This window comes from Pyrus communis, chromosome 16, assembly GCF_041283825.1.
Source record: "Pyrus communis isolate YQ-2024b chromosome 16, ASM4128382v1, whole genome shotgun sequence".
NCBI classification, from domain to species: Eukaryota; Viridiplantae; Streptophyta; class Magnoliopsida; order Rosales; family Rosaceae; genus Pyrus; species Pyrus communis.
In genome coordinates, this window is record NC_142580.1 from 2,310,231 (window position 1) to 2,328,586 (window position 18,356).

Below are 18,356 nucleotides of genomic sequence, written 5' to 3' on the forward strand. Positions count from 1 at the left end.
TCCCATTACCATAGTGACCCCTTGAAATTTGGTTTGTGTTTACTCGAGCGATTTTTCATATACTTAGAACATCAATCAGGACATTAACACTTCATTATTTAAGTTGACTTCTAGTTTGTCTCTATTGTTAGGTACTAGTCAGAGTTCTCATCACCATTAATGATCTTTGAAATTTGGTTAGTGTTAGCGATTTTTCATATACTCAGGATACAAACTAAAGCGTCATTATTTAAGTCGACTTCTAATTCGTCTCTATTTTATTATTTTGCTGTTGTTATGAGTAGTCAAGTTCTCATCACCACTGCACTAGTTATCTTTTGAAATTTGGTTTGTGTTTACACGAGATTTTTCAAATACTCATGACACAAGTTGGGACACTAATGCTTCATTATTTAAGTCGACTTCTAGTTAATCTCTCTTTATTCTTTTTTGTTGTTGTTATTACTAGTCGAGTTCCCATCACCATTAGTGATCTTTGGAATTTGGTTTGTGTTTACACGAGAGATTTTTGACGTACGATCATGACACAACTCGAAATACTAACACGTCATTGTTTAAGTGAAAAAGAATATATATTTTTCTGTGTCCCTCATCTGATATTATTATATGTGATATATCGTTTTGTATTTCAATCACACTGAAAATTTCTTTACACTAACAACTCTACGTGTAAGCTGCAATTAACCAATAATTAAGCTTAATTAATTTCATAGAAGTATCATATTGACCGTGAGTATTTTATGTGTGTTTGGGCATATATAATTACCTAATACCTACGGTTTGCTTGGTAAACGATTGAAATCGAAAAAGAAAGGAGCATGTAAATACGTACTCTAGTGTTTGGGCATATATGGACTTTTGTTATTACTAGTCGAGTTCTCATCGCCACTAGTTATCTTTTAAAATTTGGTTTGTGTTTAAACGAGATTTTTCAAATACTCAGAATACAAGTTGGGACACTAATACTTCATTATTTAAGTCGACTTCTAGTTCATCTCTCTTTTATTATTTTTTGTTGTTGTTATTACTAGTAGAGTTCCCATCACCATTAGTGATCTTTGGAATCTCCACGATAGATTTTTGGTGTACGATCGTGACACAACTCAAAATACTAACGCATCATTGTTTAAGCGAAAAGAATATATATTTTTATGTCCCTCAACTGATATTATTATCTGTGATATACCGTTTTGTATTTCAATCACATTGAAAATTTTCTCCACACTAACAACTCTATGTGTAAGCTACAATTAACCAATAATTAAGCTTAATTAATTTCATAAAAGTATCATATTGACCGTGAGTATTTTATGTGTGTTTGGGCATATATAATTTACCTAATACCTACGGTTTGCTTGGTAAACGATTGAAATCGAAAAAGAAAGGAGCATGTAAATACATACGATCTTATTAGTAAAAGCCACGCATTCTTCCAAATAGTTTGTTAATTAGGAAGTGTTTTTGGCCAGTAATCCACAATTAGGAAATATTAGGTGTGTATTGCCTGTAACATGCTTCTATGATTTTGTCAGTAACCAACATAATCCACTTGTTTCTAATGTGAAGAAACCAGACTCAACCACCTCTCCTGCACTGATTAATTAACTGGACCTCAAATCAAAGCCCTTAATCTTTAGGAAATTATTATTATATTTCAAAAATCTCATCCTACACTCCAAACTTTATATATTATAAAAAAAAAATACACTTATAATAAGTGTAAAATGAAAATTTTAAAGTGCGAATAACCGTTCACAATCTTTATATTAAGATAGAGATTAATGCAAGATATATGGACTTTTGCACTATACAAGCAACTGCTGCCACATAAAAAACAGAAAATAATAATAATTGTTTTCAATTGGACCGTAGCTGTCGCTGTGTGAGCGCAGAGAAGTGCGCCATGCGCCACCATGCGAAACACAGTTGGGATTGAAATTGTACCATAACCATAAAGGAGGTGCAGTGGATTAAAAATCTTATAAAACTGGACCACAAATGTCAAGGACATTTCCCCATCTTGGTAGGTGACTCAATAGGTCGTGCAAAAAAGGGCACCCACCGGCGAAACCCTTAAAAAAAAACCAGCTGTGCTAATAACAATCATCCTGATTATAAGCGTTCAAGTGCTAATAAGTGAATATCTAATGACAAAAGACAAAAATTTGACCTATACCGTGTCACTGAAAATACAATGAAATGCTTATAATAATAAACAAATAACTAATTTATTTTTTGTTATTATTATTAAGAGGAGTGAGAATTTTGAACTGGAGATGTATGGGTACAACATCAATATTAACATTTTATCTACTAGGATATCGTACCACATTCTAAATAATTTTTAAATTGAAAAAAAATGGTAAAGATGATCTTTAAATAAAGATGTAAAATAAAATGTTTGCAGTTAGAATCGCCTAGTGTTTAGAATCTTCCTCTTCAATCTATTACATTCCAAGCTCAAACTTTACCCTTAAATAAAAATAGTAAAATTGTTTTTATTAAAAAATAAATAAAGTGTTTGAAAATTGAAAAGATTTTGTAAATTAAACTCAAATTACGTATTAACACTCTATTAAATCACTAAACGATTAGCGCTTAAACACTGATTTTACAATGATAATCACTGACAAATATATTACCTATTTTTATCGTAGACATAGTGCTTAGTGCAGCCACAGTTACAATGACATCATAGGAAAAAATGAAAATAAATTAGAATTGCAGGATCAAGGAATTAAGTTTGATCACGTGTCAAGATTCAAGTGGTGGAACGTCTAAGCTCTGACAGCTACAGGTTTTGGACGGGGCCGGCATCACATCCTGCAGCTCGCTGCCAATGAGTCAGCCTCACTCACAACCACGAATGGTTTATTTCGTTTTTTTGATAAATTTGTTAGATTAAAGCATTGATAAAGTCCGCATTTATGTTATGGTACAAAGATAATATTCTTTTTCTTCACTGTAATAGAATGTCACTTGTGATTCAATCTGATTTGACACAAGAGGTTTTTTGTGAGACTATTTGTTTTTTAACACGATGATTTCAACTTCTTTTTCTATTCTTTTTAATTCCTCGACAAATGATAATAAGTTTAATTTGATCAAATTATAGAGGTGTACATTCGAACTTAAATTCGCTTTGTGACTACAATATGTGAATTTATTTATTTATACTCTCTTACTTCTATTAATGTAATTGAATGTATTTTAAAATAGTCTAAACTCTATGGGAGTTTGTGGTTGAGACAATTTTGACCTTACATCATGACGTTTTATATTCAATTCTATCGTATGCATAAATAGCTTAGTAAGAAAAACAAAATTATAAACACATATTTTTTCTCCTGCAACACATGAAAGTTTTATAATGTCTGCAATTAATGTTTAGTTTGTTCAACCTATGGAAAAAAATTCTGGAGGAAAATTTGAATTCGTGTACAGAGGTGAAGGTGTGAAGCACATTTGCTCTTGCTAATATTGTTACACCTCCGTCTGCAATATAATCAATTATGTCGTTTGGTATCAAAGCACGTAAAATTCAAAATAACATATGACCCGACGCAAATTCAATAATTTCCAGCCACGTTGTTTTGCAATTGCAAAAGGCAGCTACGCTTTTCTGACGTGGAACGAATATCCCTGAAACTTACAGAGCGAGTCGTTATCTTCCACATCAGTCTTCACACCTAAAACCTTTTTAAATTTCTGGTAATTTCTTATTCAAAATTTCCAATTATCCCTTGGCGTCCTTATAAACCCCAAAGCCCCTCCCTCCTCAAACCTCCTCATCTTCTTCTTTTTTATCTTCCTCTCACCACCGCTCACCGCCATGGAAATTCCAGTGCTCAATAGAATTACCGATGTTCCTTCCCGCCTGACCTCCCTGCCGGACCCTTCTTTTCTTTCCCAGAGTTTATCGATTCCCGGAATCCAAAACGTCTCTCAAGCTTACAGTTTCTGGAAATGGGGAGCTCTAATCCTCGCAATTCTTGCTTCCTTCGGCACCCTCATCACTAAAATCAACATTTTTGCCATCAGTCTCCGCCGCCTCCGGTTATTGGCCCCGCAGCCGCTTTCCCAGCAGCTCCACGACGGCGATTACTCCGACGTCAGCGATGACGACGATATCTGCTCTGTTTCGTCGGCTTCCTCCGTATCCGATGACGAATCGGAATCCGAAATATCGTACGACGACGAAAGTAGTTCGATTGGGAGAGATGAACATTTCCACGTCAGAGGCTCTGGGTATTACGGCGACGACGGAGAGCAGAATCGTAACTTGGGACTCCGCCTCCGAAGAAGCTTCGGAGGCCATCGATTCTCATGGTCTGACTTCACGGCCGGCAAGAGCGTCGTCAAGCTCTGGGACTCGTCGTCTCCGTCTACGTTTCTGTCTGCTGACTCGGGCGTGTCGGGGCGCGTGTCTCTAGGTGTTTGGGACACGCGCGTCGGATGTCGGATTCCGGCGATGCTCGCTGATTGGGGCCCGCAGCTCGGGAGAATCGTTGGAGTGGCGTCAGGCGTCGACGAGAAGGTTTACGTCAAGGATGGCGTAACCGGTAAAGTGACGATTGGTGACGTGAGGAAAGTGGCGTCGCCGTTAGGTAATGTAACGGGGGCAGACTTGGATGATGCGTGGTGGGACACTGACGCGGTTGTTGTGACGGACGAGAGTTTTGACGAGTCAGCCGTGCTTGGATGTGACTCGGCCGTCACGCGGTGCTGTAGCGCTGTTAGGTCGTATCTGTTGTAAATTATAGTTAAAGGACAACGGAAATCAAATAATGCAAGTTCATTATTTTGTAAATATAGCTTTAATATTAGTTACCTGGATTTACCATTTTTTGACTTTTCAATTTGGTTTTCTTAGCTTTTAATCAACACAAAAATGGGAAATTACGAGCTTCTTAGTAGCTTCCTCTCCCGGCGAAGGCTGCGACAGCGGAGTCGTTAATCTTCTTTGCCAGTTGTTTTGGTTGTTAATTGTTAAACAAATATAAACGATAAATTTAAAACCCGTTGGTATTAGTTTTTTATTTAAAATAGAGATTAGGTATTGTCGTCGTTATAGCAGTTCACTTTTATCGGTATTATTTCAACATTCCTCTTTTGTTAAGTGAATGTTATTTCAAGTAAGTACCAAAATAAAATGGAATCAATTAGTGCTTCATATAGAGATAAGAGCGAACCCCTTTTTTTTCTTTGTCAGAAGTGATGAGAATAATATAAGCTAGCTCTCATTGAAACTGAAGGAAAATGATTCTCGTTGGATCCTATTTTTGGGGATTTCGAGAATCCCGTGATCGTGATCGTTCATCATACATCGTGCGGTCAGAAATCATTTAAAATTTAAAATTAAATATAAATAGTACCTAACGAAAACTGACTGCACGATATATGATGAACGGTCACGATCATGAGATTCCCAAGAAAAGGATTCGGCGATGATCCTTTTCCGAAACTATATATATACAAGTTAGATGTTGAATGTGGCTGGAAAGAAACTCACCAACCAAATACATAGTGTATGTTTGTAATAAAAGAGAAATTTCTCAAGGTGAGACTATCCATGAACCTCTAATACCTATATTTTTTTACACAATATTTTATAATGTTGGCCCAAAAATTGATATCAAAGTTTAAGATGATAAAAAATTCATAAAAAATCTCACTTTTTAAATTGTACTTGGCATTTCTAAGATGTATTTGGGGATGCCATTGTTTGAAAGTTAAGTTGTGCCTCGTAAAAGTAGGTAGGTGGCAATGCCAACAGTAATAATAATAGTTCAAAGGTTTGTCTGGACAAATAAAATAACTTGGTAGTTGCGCCTAATGAAGTTGGAATAATACAGCAATTAAACATCACATGTTGTGCTCTCTCTAATCAACATCATATTGTCTGGCTTTCTGGCGCATCAGAATATAATTAGAAAAAAGATGCATATATTTTTAAGATATTGTGGTTGAGAAATAAGCTATTCGACTCGGAAGGAAGAAACATAATTCAATCACCTATATATAAACACATACATGCGTGTGTGTGCGCGCATATAACTTGAAACTTGGAAGTTTAATTTTCTGATGACATATAGCTCTAGATTTCGCATGCTTATCTTGTGCTAAAGGAAAGATCGATAAATAGTAAACAAACGTAACTTGTAGAACATGACCGGTTACGAGACTGTTTTCCATACTTTCTTCTCACCAAAACGAAAACGCAACGTTGTTTTTAGAATCCGATCCTCGGACCAGAATATGTTCCCAGTCAGCGTTGTCGGGCCTCTTGCGACTGCGAATCAATGCCTGATTGTGATTGCTGCTTGGACTTGGGGCTAGCCCAATGCAAACCCACGGACCAGAGAAAGTTCTTTCTCAAAACATTTTGGACTTCATGTATGTTTTTGGACCAATATAGATATTTGGTGGTGGGCCTTTGATGATATGAACTCAATGTCGGCGGCGGTTTTGTGCGTTGGTTTATTTGTTTTGTTATGTTTTTTTTTTTTTTTTTTTTTTTTAACAAATGAAATTATCTACAATAAAGTGTTCAAATTCGTCTTTGTCGAAAATCAAACCTAAGACCTCTCACTTACAAGTGAAGAAAAATACCACTAGACTGTAGTACTAAGTGGCCGTTGGTTTAATTGTTGACAAATGAATTTTGCGCTTGTGTGATTTCAATATTACGTATCATTCAATGCTACGAGTGTTTTAACAGTTAGATTTGATTTTTACTACTATTAATATCTTCTAATTTCAATCTCAATCATTCATTTCTTGTATCAATCTTGTTATCCTAAGGTTCTCATTTTGAAGACGTGTGAGGTCCAGTCACAAAATTATACTAGTTTAGATCATATAGCTTAAATATTTGACAACTTAATAAAGCAAAACAAGAAAATGAGTTTTCTAATGTTTCGTGGATTTTAAGTTGGTATTGCTTTATAAAGTTGAAGGTAAATTATTTTTTGCTGTGCTATTTAATTTTTATGGTAAAAAATGTCAGGATTTTTTGGGGTGCTAATGTTCTCCTTTATTGTTTCTAGTACAAACTTTGTAGTTTGTACATACAAGTCCAATGCTGGCTTAGCTAGCTTTAATTTAAGGCCAAATTTTTATTTTCTAAAAGTTTCATTTCTTCTCATGGCGTAGATGTGAACAAATATTGTAACCAATACACATTGTAAATCATTTTGTTAGTCCAAATTTCAATGTAAACCATGTGGATCTTAACTAAAACAATATTCAATTAGCTACTAGGTTAGCTCCCCGTCGTTAAACCAATATTCATCCTTTTCCAGAATACTCATGTCGATGTGGTTAGCGTTCAAGTCAACTCTTATTTCTAGCGCAGTAGTTGTGCAGAATTATATAATATGTCAATGGATATGCGTCATAAAGTTTGCTAGTGCTACGTACCCAAAACCTAATGAAATTTCAGAAGGCCAATATTATTTAGTTGGTTACCAGCTGCCAGTGGTAACTCACGACCTAAATCCACTTCAGGTTAAATGTACAGGCTCGAAATCCACAAATTCATAAACAAAGACTAACAAAACAAGAACCTTGATTGAATTATTGAATGAATTAAGCTATGGACAAGCAATATATTTTTTGTGTCTACATAATAAAATGAATTAAAGAAACGGATAAAGAATCAATTAACCAATAAATTAACAGCGGTAGCAAATAATCAACTAGCTCGATTGGATAATCCTCTAGCTGTGCTTATTAGTTGTTCATCATGTAGTCAATATTCTGGGAGTCCTTTGATGAACTTGAACATTGATGGAGACATCGAACCGCCAACGTTCGGAGACGATGAGGAATCGGAGAATCTGTAAAGCGGCCTAGGCGGGCAGAAGAAATCCGCCGAATTATTTGCGGTCGGCGTAAACAATGGAATATCTGCAAAATACGGGCTAGGATTGCTGAACATGGCATTGGGAGAATATCCGGAAGACGATGAGCTCCCCACTTGATGATGAACACTATTAATCATACTATTGTTATCGTAATTCCCACCACCGCAATTAATCTCATCCGTCAGATCTGAACACGACTCGTTCCCATCATGGCTGCGGCTAACGGCAGATTTAGCAATGTCTGGATTGTCGATATGGTCGTCTTGACACGACGAAACTTTCACTTTTGCATGATCTTCATGAGTAGTGTCAGTGTCTAGGGTTTGGCCGTGGACGCCGTCGTGAATATTATCGGAGCGGGAGAGGCCGGTAAGCTTTTGTACCAAAGCCATGAAATCGCGTGCCTGCGTGTGGATGATTTTTGGAGATTGGGTGTAGATGATCACCGGCTGCCGCTTCTGGTGGTGGTGTTGCTCCTCTGATTTATTGGCGGCGCCCATGCGGGAATAGGAATTGGGAGGTTTGTGGATGATATGGGAGCCTCGGTTGATCTTCAACGGGGAGGGGCGGTTTCCGTTGATCATCATCTGGTCCCTCCTAACTGATGAATGTTGTGCTGGACGATTATCATCCCGCTGGAACTTTGCAGGGTTCATGCTCAATGATCTGTTACCTAGTTAACCTAACTAACTGATCTTAATAGTAATTAGCTAACTCCAAAAGGAAAGGATCAGTTAATTAAGAAACTAATTAAGATGTCGAACTAGCAAATTGAGAGAGAGAGAGAGAGAGAGAGAGAGAGAGAGAGAGAGAGGATGACATTTGGTTAGACTAGGGAGAGAGAGGTGTGATATATAGGACAGAATATGAAAGAAAGGAAGGAAGCCAACATTTCTGACCGTTGACATTTACCATAGATATATACACAATCAGGGAATTAATTGGGATAAATATTGGGAAACTGCTATCCCATTCGTCCATTGCCTTTCGCCATATGTGTTTGAGGTTTGGTTGTCCTCTTGAGAGCATTTGTCGGCTGCCACACGGAAAGCCGGCGCAGTTGCCGCTCGGTCAAGCAAAACTCTTTTCTTTATTATTATTATTATTAGGAAAATTATTTCTTTTATAGTGTGGCCCTTCTGCATGCCTAGCTCCTTGGCCGGACACTGTTTCACACTGCACCTAAACCACCGTCCCAAAAAGATGTCTTCCATATATAATAAAGGGAGTTTTAACGAAAAGTCCACGGTATTATTCATTTTAACGAAAAATTACATTTTTACATTAAAAAGTCAATCCTGGTACTATTCACTTTACCCTTTATTTTGTCCTTATCGTTAAAACGTAAAGTTTTCAAATCATTTTCATTAATTTTCCTTATAATAAAATAATTTAGAGGTACAATTTTGAATCAATTGTCACATCTACCAAACATATGAGAAATTGTGCATATGTAAATTAGGGTTGCAACCTCTAAACAGATAGTAAGTATAACATACTTGAATGTTATAAGCATCGCGTTCATGTGAGTCAGGCTAGTTGGCTATAGTGCCCTATTTTATGTATCTTTTTTATAAAATAAATTACTTTAAAATATCGTTTTATTAAAGAAATTAAAACAAAAAAATAAGTTATTAGCACTTTATAAGGTGCTTTGGAGTTCAGTTATACAGCCTGCGCAGCTCTTGACACTTGTGTTGAGCTCCCACCTTATTTCCTCAACAGAGAGGCGTGAATTTCGGGAGGTTCCCATTATTTAGTTCAGTGAATGGAAGGCAATTTAGGGCAAATTAAGTAGGACTTGAGATTTACCAATATATATGCAAAATTACAGATGTATTTTTTTTTTCTTTGGGTAATATATATGTAGATGGTGTTTAATTACTGCTTGAACTTTATATATGCACGTGGTGTTTTGATAAGAAGAAGTATCTCCAACTCATTCAATTAAACACAACCAAATTGCAGATAATTAAGTGCACTTAATCAGTTGGACGGTGAGGAAATGATTATTAGTTGGGCTAAAAGTAAATCTTATACGATTTTTTCCCCATAAACTATTCAAGTAATTGAATTTGAATATTTGACTAATTTTTTTATACGATTTTTTCCCTATAATCTTCAATGTTATATCATTCTATTGACCTCAATCAATAAAGTCAAATTCATCAAGTTTGTATTGTTCTTTACTAAATTAATTTTTGTACTTTGGTCAAAACATAGCATTTGACAAGCAACACAAAAATATTACTTATTTTTATCGTTGTAGAAACTACCTAATCGAAGCAAAAGTTGGCAGTTCAATCCAGCTATCTCTTCAATGCACTGCTGTTTTTTTCAAAGTCAATTAAATGAAAATATATTTCCTCACGTATTGAGCTTCCTGGCTTGTAGAAATTCTCGAGGGAAATTTTTTTAGTATGCCAGAAAAACAATTTGGCATACATTAAATGTCATAATGCAATTGGTTGAATTTTATTTAAGTTTCTAACTAATTGTATTATGACACTTGATGTATCGTACAATGTTCCTAGCATATTAAAAAATCTCTCTTCTTGAAGGACCTTCCCAATCCTACAACCTTCCTTTTGGCATACATGCACATTGATCGATCCCTTCTTTTTCTTTTTTCTTTTTTAAAGGAGAACAATTGGTGGCAAGCCACGGTTACGCACCTCTTTCGGGGGCCGAAAAGACTCATAGAGGCATTTCAGCCTCCCTTGGCCACAAGTCTAACTTCCATATCAGCAGCGGGTTTCGAACCTAAGACCTTCAATTTTTTATTTAAAAAAAGCCTCACAATCCACAAGTCTGGCTTCCACATTGATCGATCTCTAGCCAGCTACACAATCAGCAAACATGTAGTTTTTGAAACATGTTTTATAAACATACCGTCTTTTATCATAATATATTTTTCCATATATAGTCGTTCTTCATCGTGGTCATCGTAATCCATGCATGCATATATATTATTTTTAAATATTCATGTGTGGAAGAATAAATATTTTATCGGTTTTACCGTTGTAGTTTTTTTTTTTTTTTTTGAACACTACCGTTGTAGTTAAGACATGGTGAATATGATGACTACCCCTTTCGAGTTTCAATTATGCAGATGGGCTGCACAACTTAGCGGCATTCTATTAGATTATTACACGGTCAAACTCGGACCCAATAAAGATTTACTACATACTACACAATTCTTGTAGCGCAGGCTTTAATCACTTTAGCCCGGTCTTTAACTACTGCTGCTGCTGATGGCATTCACAAATATTTTTTTTATTTCTTCAAACAAGTTTATGCCAAATACCGAGTCAACAAATACTTTGGTACCGAAATTATCATGCATAGAAATCGAACATAAAAACTCTTACTTACCGTGAAGAAGTATACCATTAGAGTGTAGTTGTGAGAGTGTCGGGACAAAATCCCACATCAGTAAGAGGTTGGCTAGAAGTTGGTTGGATTTACTCGAAGAAAAATTACCCAATCAAGTCTTCCCCAAAATGGTTGGAATAGAATGATAGGTTTTATTCTCGTTTAATCCTTTGAAAATGAAAAATCATTCTTCTCTATCTTAATATGCCTTGATTTATCCATTTATCAGACATTTCTTGTGATCGCTTAAATATAAAAGGGGTTTAAGGACTGAATAAAGGAAACCATTGAAGATTCAAAAACGGAATCATTCCGTAATCTTCTTTGCCTTTTAGAAGCAAATGTTAATAGACAAGAGCCTAGGGCATCCTCAGCAACTCATGAAACACGTTTTTTTGACCATGAGAAAGGACGACTGATTGCAAATTTGTATGTGTTTATCAGGAGCAAGGGTTTCTATGTTTTCAGCGCCTCCTTTCATAAATTGCATACATCTTTAGCGTTCAATTTTACTTCAAGTTTGTCAAAGGTCAAGTTGTTCTTCGTTCCTACCTTAAACAATTTTCCTTTTTCTCACATTTTTCCTACGTTTGGTTTTTTATTGGTAATTATTACAGACGAAAAAATAAACAGCATTGCATGTATTTCTTATTATACAGAAATGGTAATTAAGCATTTCAAAGAAAGATAAATTGACCGACTACCGGTTTCATTCGATGTAAGAGCTATTATAATCAGACATTTCTATCGAGTATCTGGTAAAATAAGGAACAATACATAACGAGAAAAATGGAATGTTGTTTGTCTTTTGAAATCTGAAGAGTATGATTTTCGTCTATATGTAGCTATGAGCCTATGAAAATGAGCTCGCTGCTCCCCGTGGCCTGCAAGACAGGGGCATAAGTGTCATTCTACATTATTTGGCAAATAAAAGGGCCGTGGCTCTTGTATCAGAGTGGGGCATTAGGCCCATTAATATCTGTCCAATGTCCCGTGCCGGTATTGTACGACAAACTAATTCCTGTGATTCATCACGTAAGACAATATATGTATGTATGCCTGATATATTTAATAAATTTTCCACCAGGCATTTTTAACTGGGACTTATATGTATTAATGCGTCCTATTTTCATTAGAAATATAACATACAAACGTGATATAAAAATATAATTATTCATGTATCGATCGAGTTTTTCCTTCTTCAAAAGAGAAAAGTAAAATAAAGATTGTCGTCAAAATAGATGAGCTTTTTAGCCTAGGTGGGTTAATGGAGCAGTAAAATGGTGTGAACTCTCATAAAATACTAATAGAATTCACGGTGGCAATTGCAAATTTACAAACCCCACATCCACATGCTTGTCACTGTGCTTGTAAAAGGTCAGAGCAGCATTCAGTAACTCTTCCATGGAGTGCTGCTCAAACAAACAAGATAAAAAATACAAGATTTTTATAAATATTATTGTTTTCAGTATATTAAAAATAGAGGAGTTGTTATTTTATTAGGGTAATTAGTTATAGGATCATGCGCAAAGCAACCGCACGCGCACTGCGTTTTTCTGCCTTTCTTCCCCATTCTCTATATAGTATATATCAAAAGTGGTAGCAGAATTATGCAGTTGCAGTTGCAGAGCGGAGGAGTGAAGGCCTCTCTCTTGTTTCTGCTTCTTCTTGGTTTCTGCAACAAAACCATCTTGCTCCTCTCTACTGATCTAAATACTATACTATTAATTATTGGAACATTAGCTGACTGATCACTCACTTTTCGATGCTTTGTCTTTTCACTCTTTGATCACTCCTCGTTGGATCTCCCGTACACTCTTTTAAGCATTCCCTTTCTTCCGCCATTGATTTATTGTTTCTTTATTTGTGTGTTTTTATTTTTTTATTTTTCAGCAACATCCTCATTGGAACAGCTTCATTACAACCAGCATGTCACCACGTTCAAGTTTCAACCATTGCTAGCTCCTCCAATATGTAAATTTCAACTCAAGTGCCACTATCTGAGCAAACCCACTTCCCAACTTAATTAAAGGTTGGTTTGGTATTGATGAAATTATTTTAAAAAGTAGCTTTTTAAAGAAGCTAGAGTTAAAATTGTGTTTGGTAAATAAAAAAAAAACTTGATTTTTGTCAAAATCATGAGTCCAAAATAGTAGAAAGCAGAAACAGCTCTACCATTGCTTTTGAAAACAACACTTTTTTTTGCACAGCACAACAACCCCAAACTATCCCTAATTTGTTTTTTCCATAAAGATTAATGAGTTCATTTCTACCTTTACTCAGAAATGTCTTATTGACTAGAACAATTTTCATGCACCTAGAATGCCAATTGTTAGATGTTTTATTTTCCACACATGACAGATTTTAACTGATGCAAACTCGACTTTGGTAAAGGCAAATGCAAATGCTGACTCATGTTTTTGACAATCCATTTCCCTCCATATATAGCTAGGTCTTGGTGGATCACTTTATATATTGTTGTTGTTTTGTAATTTCGATTCTATGCTTGTGAGTTGAGCTTCATTGATCGTTGTTTCTTGAGCAACACAACAAAAACAGACTCAGCAATGCCAATGTGTAATAATAATGCATAAATACACGCATGCATGTTTGCTTGTGTTAGTTACGAGATGATCAGCTAGCAACTCATAATTCATGGTCCCCCAAGTGTTTTATTAAATTAGTAATTTACTCAGTTTTCCATTTGTACGTGCTATTTCATGCGCAGCGCATTGCACATGCTGCGCCCTAAGCCATTTCACCATATATAACCATCTGCAAATAGTAGTTGCATCGATCTTAATTAAATATTGTTCCAGTTCAGAGAACTTAACCCCTAAAATTGATGATTATTAGTTCTCCCCAGAAGCTTTCAACTAATAATTGGTCTCAAAGAATATGAACCTTGTCTCTCTTTAATTCCTCTATATATTTAATTTTTGTTCTGCTTAATATAAAATTTAGTAAATAATAATTAAGTGGTCACTGATTATTCAAATAATTTAAACTTTTATGTCCACGAAATAATGTCTGCCCCTCGTGTGTTGCACCATTGCTGGCCGACCGTCCCATTATACCATGCCATGACACGCCCTACACTTCACTTGTTAAATCCCCATGCCACTGTCAGCCTATTTCCATCCTTTATTAAATAAATCCTTCCTCCAAACTACCATATGTGAGCATAATCACATTAGTTAAAATTAGTGTTTTTATGTATTTGAGTTATAATTTTTGTTTTCGTAATTTAGATTACTCTAAAATGAAGCACCGTCTACTAAAAAAATTACACTACAAATGTATCGTAATAATCACATCACATCACATCACGTCACGTCACATCACATCACATCACATCACATCATATCGAATCATATAACAGAAGCTTCTATAATTGATTCGGAAGATTCATAACCTTCTGACATTGTATACTGTCGTTGTGTTATTGATCTGTAACCTGACGAGTGTAGGCAAGTCCTTCCCGCAGGGGGGGGCGGAAAGTTTCAAGGTTTCATGCTTTCTAACAATATTGCAGATAATTTGGAAATTTGAAAAATATTATTCCATTTGACACTGGTAAACTTAATTGATGTTCCTGTGTTGCTCTTAAATTTGTAACTCTGCTGGCACAAAATTGACTAGTCATGACTTCCATGTCTAGGTACAAATTCCAATTAGATCTTGCAACTACCATTGACCCGAAGTCCTTCTCCAAACCAGATGGCTGCAATTATGTTTTATGCAACAGAAGCACTTGAAGGAAAAGCACTTTCAAGACTTGCATTGTTGGTTGAGAACTTGAGAATGGAAAGAAACCATCATCCTAGCCTTCCCTTCGTATCCTGTCCTACGGATAGGATACCATTGTTGAGAAAGTATTAGCAACTCTGAGTTAATATTATTATCCTTATTATTAAGAATACTTGGGACTTAAAATCACACATTTTCCAAAATTCCCTCACGAATTCACAAGCCACAACCCCTGTCCTTACATAGTAGACCGAAAAAAATGGGTATGATACTTATATACTAAATTTATATAACATTCACACTTTTATAGTGAGCCGAAAAATTTAAGTATGATACTAATATATTATAGTCATTAGTTTAACAGAGTCTTATATATTAAACGACGTCTCTCGTTGCTTACTAAGAAATATGAAGAAACATAGAAACGGAAGAAAGGGAGGAATGTGGCTATGTGATGAGGAAGAAACATATGTAAAAATTGAAAAAACGTCTAAAATGAAAATGACTAGACAAAAAACTCATCTAACGCAAATCAATATCATATTTTCCGTTGGACTTATGGGCCTTTGTGGGACGTTCGTCAAGAAAAATGCAAGTTTTCTCTGAATTGTTTTAAAAATGGATTTCTGATTTGTTAATTCGCAACATATCAGCTGATGAGCATACAATTATGATAATATATATCATCAAAGAATAGACACAGAAACTTGGAGGAGACTAAGAACGTGTTTAGTGTGTATATCTAGAAATAAGATCACGGACCAATTTTATATGACCACATCTTTCTTTTTTCTTATAATTTATCTCTTCGTTTTGGCATTTGACAAGATCTAACAAAATCTAGTAAAATTGCCCAACCTCCAACTCCCTTGCTAATCTGGCATATGCATAAAAACACACTTTTATTATATTTTCCTCCTTTTTTCGATCGCATAATCAGTTGTAACGTCAACAACTAGAAAATAAATAAATTATGAAACGAATAATAATGCAGGTCAAATACCTGACAGACTATTTATTCCCTCAATTTGTAATATTAAATCTGGGTTACTTCTTGGCAAACTCAAACCGCTAAAGCTGCAGCAATTAAGTATTGGAAAAAGAATTCTTTAGTACTGTGTGTTGCGCGTTATAGGAGAGAAATCTTAACCGCAACGGATGTTTATCTTGTTGTGTTATTTGTTTTTTTTCATACAAAATATTAGGTGATGAGAAATATAGGTACAATGTACAGTTTCTTAAACTTAAAAGATTTTGCACTTTAGACTGTAAAACTAGCATAGTTATATTCATATGAACACAAAATTTACATACTTGCTGAAACGCTATCGACAGAACCTGAAAGGCCAATGTTGTATCGATTCGGTATGCAAGTGACACCAAAACTCTATTAGGATAGGAAGGAACTAAGAAGAGTTTAGTGAATGATTTGCTCGTTGCTAACACGCTAAATTTGTGATTAAAAGAGTCCCTACTCAATTACAATTGAGAGAACAAAATTCACACAACTCTTTTGCACACTTGCCAAAATTTTTGTTTCTCTTTCTTTTTTTTTTCCCCTCTCGATTTCCTGTATTTTGTGCTTTTTTGCATTTCCCTCCCAAACACAAAAGTTGTCGCATTCTGGTCCCGAACTCAGCCTTCCGACTTCCGAGTCCATCGGACCACTCCCGCCTTTGGATTTTTCCAATTTTTGTCCGGTGCACACAGGATTTGGGAAGCAGGGGCACAGGGGGTTCTTCCTCCAAAATTTGTTAACGAACTAACAATTTGGAGGAAAAATTAATTAAAAAAAAATAGAAAGAGAAAATAGGATTTGTAATTTTGTATAGCTGGAAAAAGCTGGAAGACCTACTCCTCCAAGAAGCGCTTCACAATCTTCACGCTTGGTCCCGCCACCTGCCTCTCCCATATATCCGACCACCTTTCTCCGCCGTCACTATCCGACGATGTCGTCGCAACCACCGCCCTAAACGCGTCCGTTGCGTCTAGTCTCCGTAGGTCCCACCCTCCCCCTCTCAAACGTAGGATCTTCCCTATCTGCCTCTTCGCCAGCTGACACGTGTTGTCCTTGATCGCCCTCACCGCCTCTTCGTATGCTTCTCTTCGCTCCCGATCATCGTCCTCATCCCTTTTACTTTGTGGGTATTTTTTAAAATACCGAGTGAACTCGGGCACTCCAATCGCCTTTCTGAGCCCGGTCGGAACCGCTGCCGGGTCTTGCTTGTCCTGGCAATCCGGGTCCCAAAACTCGGACAACTCTTCGAACATTCCCGAGTCGAGCATTTCGTCGACTCGCTTCGATAGATACTCCGTCAACACCGCCATCGACACGTCCACCCATAGAAAACAGCAATTGTACCTGAGCTCGGCAGAGAGGGAGGCGTCTGAACCCGGTTCGAAGACATTGCACCCCGGTTCGAAACGGTCCGCGACCATCGCGTGAATGAAGGAGTTTGACCCGCCGACGAGCATCGGCACCTTCCTCCGATTTGTAATGCCGGAAACAACCTGACCGGCGACGGCGCGAAAATCGGCGGGCGTGAAATCTCCGTCTCGGGGGTCGAACTCGCCGAGGAGGTGGTGGGGAACGCCGAGTCGTTCCGGGAGGGGGAGCTTGTTGGTGGTGATGTCGAGGCCGCGGTAGAGTTGTATTTTGTCGGAGTTGACGATTTCGAAGAAGGGGAAGCGGGTGGCGAGGTCGAGGGAGAGGCGGGACTTGCCAGCGCCAGTGGCCCCCATGATGACGAGGAGCTTGTCTTTTCGACGTGGGACCGCGGAAGTGTGGCCGGTGGCCATGTGGGCCCAGCGGCGGGGCCTTTGGGGGAGGAGAAGCGGAGGAGTGGGGTGGTTGTAGAGGTGGTGGAGCTGCGGGAGCAAGTGGAAACGGTGGGAGATATAATTCGTATTGAAATTGAGATTAGAATACTGGAGGGAGTGAGTTGGGAAGGGATAAAGTGTCATAGGAAGGAAGGGAGAAGGACAGGCTGGTAATTTTGGTGAGCTGGGAATATGTGATCAGGTGGCTGCGCACATATACGGACTGTCCAAACGGAAAAGAGAGAGAGAGAGAGAGAGAGAGGACAGAGAGAGTGTGGGGAGGAGAGGACAGCTAGCTAGCTGGATGATAGTACAGTACAATTGGTATGAGCGGCGGAGGAGGAGGAGAAGAAGTGGTGGTGGTAATGAAATAACAGACCAACACGATACAACAGAGGAGAATGAAGGAAATGGGAATGGGGAAGTGGTGTTTTTGTCCTGGAGCTGTTGGCTAATGCAGGACTACTATATGTATCGTCGTGCTCGTAACCTAGTTTTATGTTCATGCTCCGTCCTCTGCTCTCTCTCTCTCTCTCTATTTGT

At 37.1% G+C, this 18,356-nt stretch overlaps 3 protein-coding genes across 4 annotated transcripts; 1 reads left to right on the top strand and 2 right to left on the bottom strand.

Moving 5' to 3' along the window:
• The first annotated feature begins 3,738 nt into the window (after positions 1-3,738).
• On the top strand, positions 3,739-4,859 carry LOC137732348 (uncharacterized). The gene has a single exon (XM_068471657.2). The coding sequence runs from the start codon at positions 3,833-3,835 to the stop codon at positions 4,754-4,756; it is 924 nt and encodes a 307-aa protein (XP_068327758.1). The 5' UTR covers positions 3,739-3,832; the 3' UTR covers positions 4,757-4,859.
• A 2,694-nt stretch (positions 4,860-7,553) lies between these two features.
• On the bottom strand, positions 7,554-8,671 carry LOC137731271 (uncharacterized). Its single transcript, XM_068470369.2, has one exon. It carries the CDS (start codon positions 8,522-8,524, stop codon positions 7,754-7,756), a length of 771 nt encoding a protein of 256 aa, XP_068326470.1. The 5' UTR covers positions 8,525-8,671; the 3' UTR covers positions 7,554-7,753.
• A 7,833-nt stretch (positions 8,672-16,504) lies between these two features.
• Positions 16,505-18,356, bottom strand: LOC137730560 (adenylate isopentenyltransferase-like). Of its 2 annotated transcripts, XM_088687301.1 has the most exons (2): positions 16,849-18,356; positions 16,505-16,755 (listed from the first exon to the last, which is right to left on the bottom strand). In XM_088687301.1, the coding sequence occupies exons 1-2, from the start codon at positions 17,955-17,957 to the stop codon at positions 16,629-16,631; spliced, it is 1,236 nt and encodes a 411-aa protein (XP_088543427.1). In that variant the 5' UTR covers positions 17,958-18,356; the 3' UTR covers positions 16,505-16,628. The 2 variants fall into 2 exon arrangements, with proteins under 2 accessions (XP_088543427.1, XP_068325643.1); XM_068469542.2 differs by having other exon boundaries at positions 16,505-18,356.

Coding starts and splice junctions, on each gene's coding strand:
- LOC137732348 (XM_068471657.2), top strand. CDS start 3,833: ATGGAAATTCCAGTGCTCAATAGAATTACCGATGTTCCTTCCCGCCTG.
- LOC137730560 (XM_088687301.1), bottom strand. CDS start 17,957: ATGACACTTTATCCCTTCCCAACTCACTCCCTCCAGTATTCTAATCTC. Junction 16,756..16,848: donor GTGAAGCGCTTCTTGGAGGA/GTAGGTCTTCCA, acceptor CCAAATTGTTAG/TTCGTTAACAAATTTTGGAG.
- LOC137731271 (XM_068470369.2), bottom strand. CDS start 8,524: ATGAACCCTGCAAAGTTCCAGCGGGATGATAATCGTCCAGCACAACAT.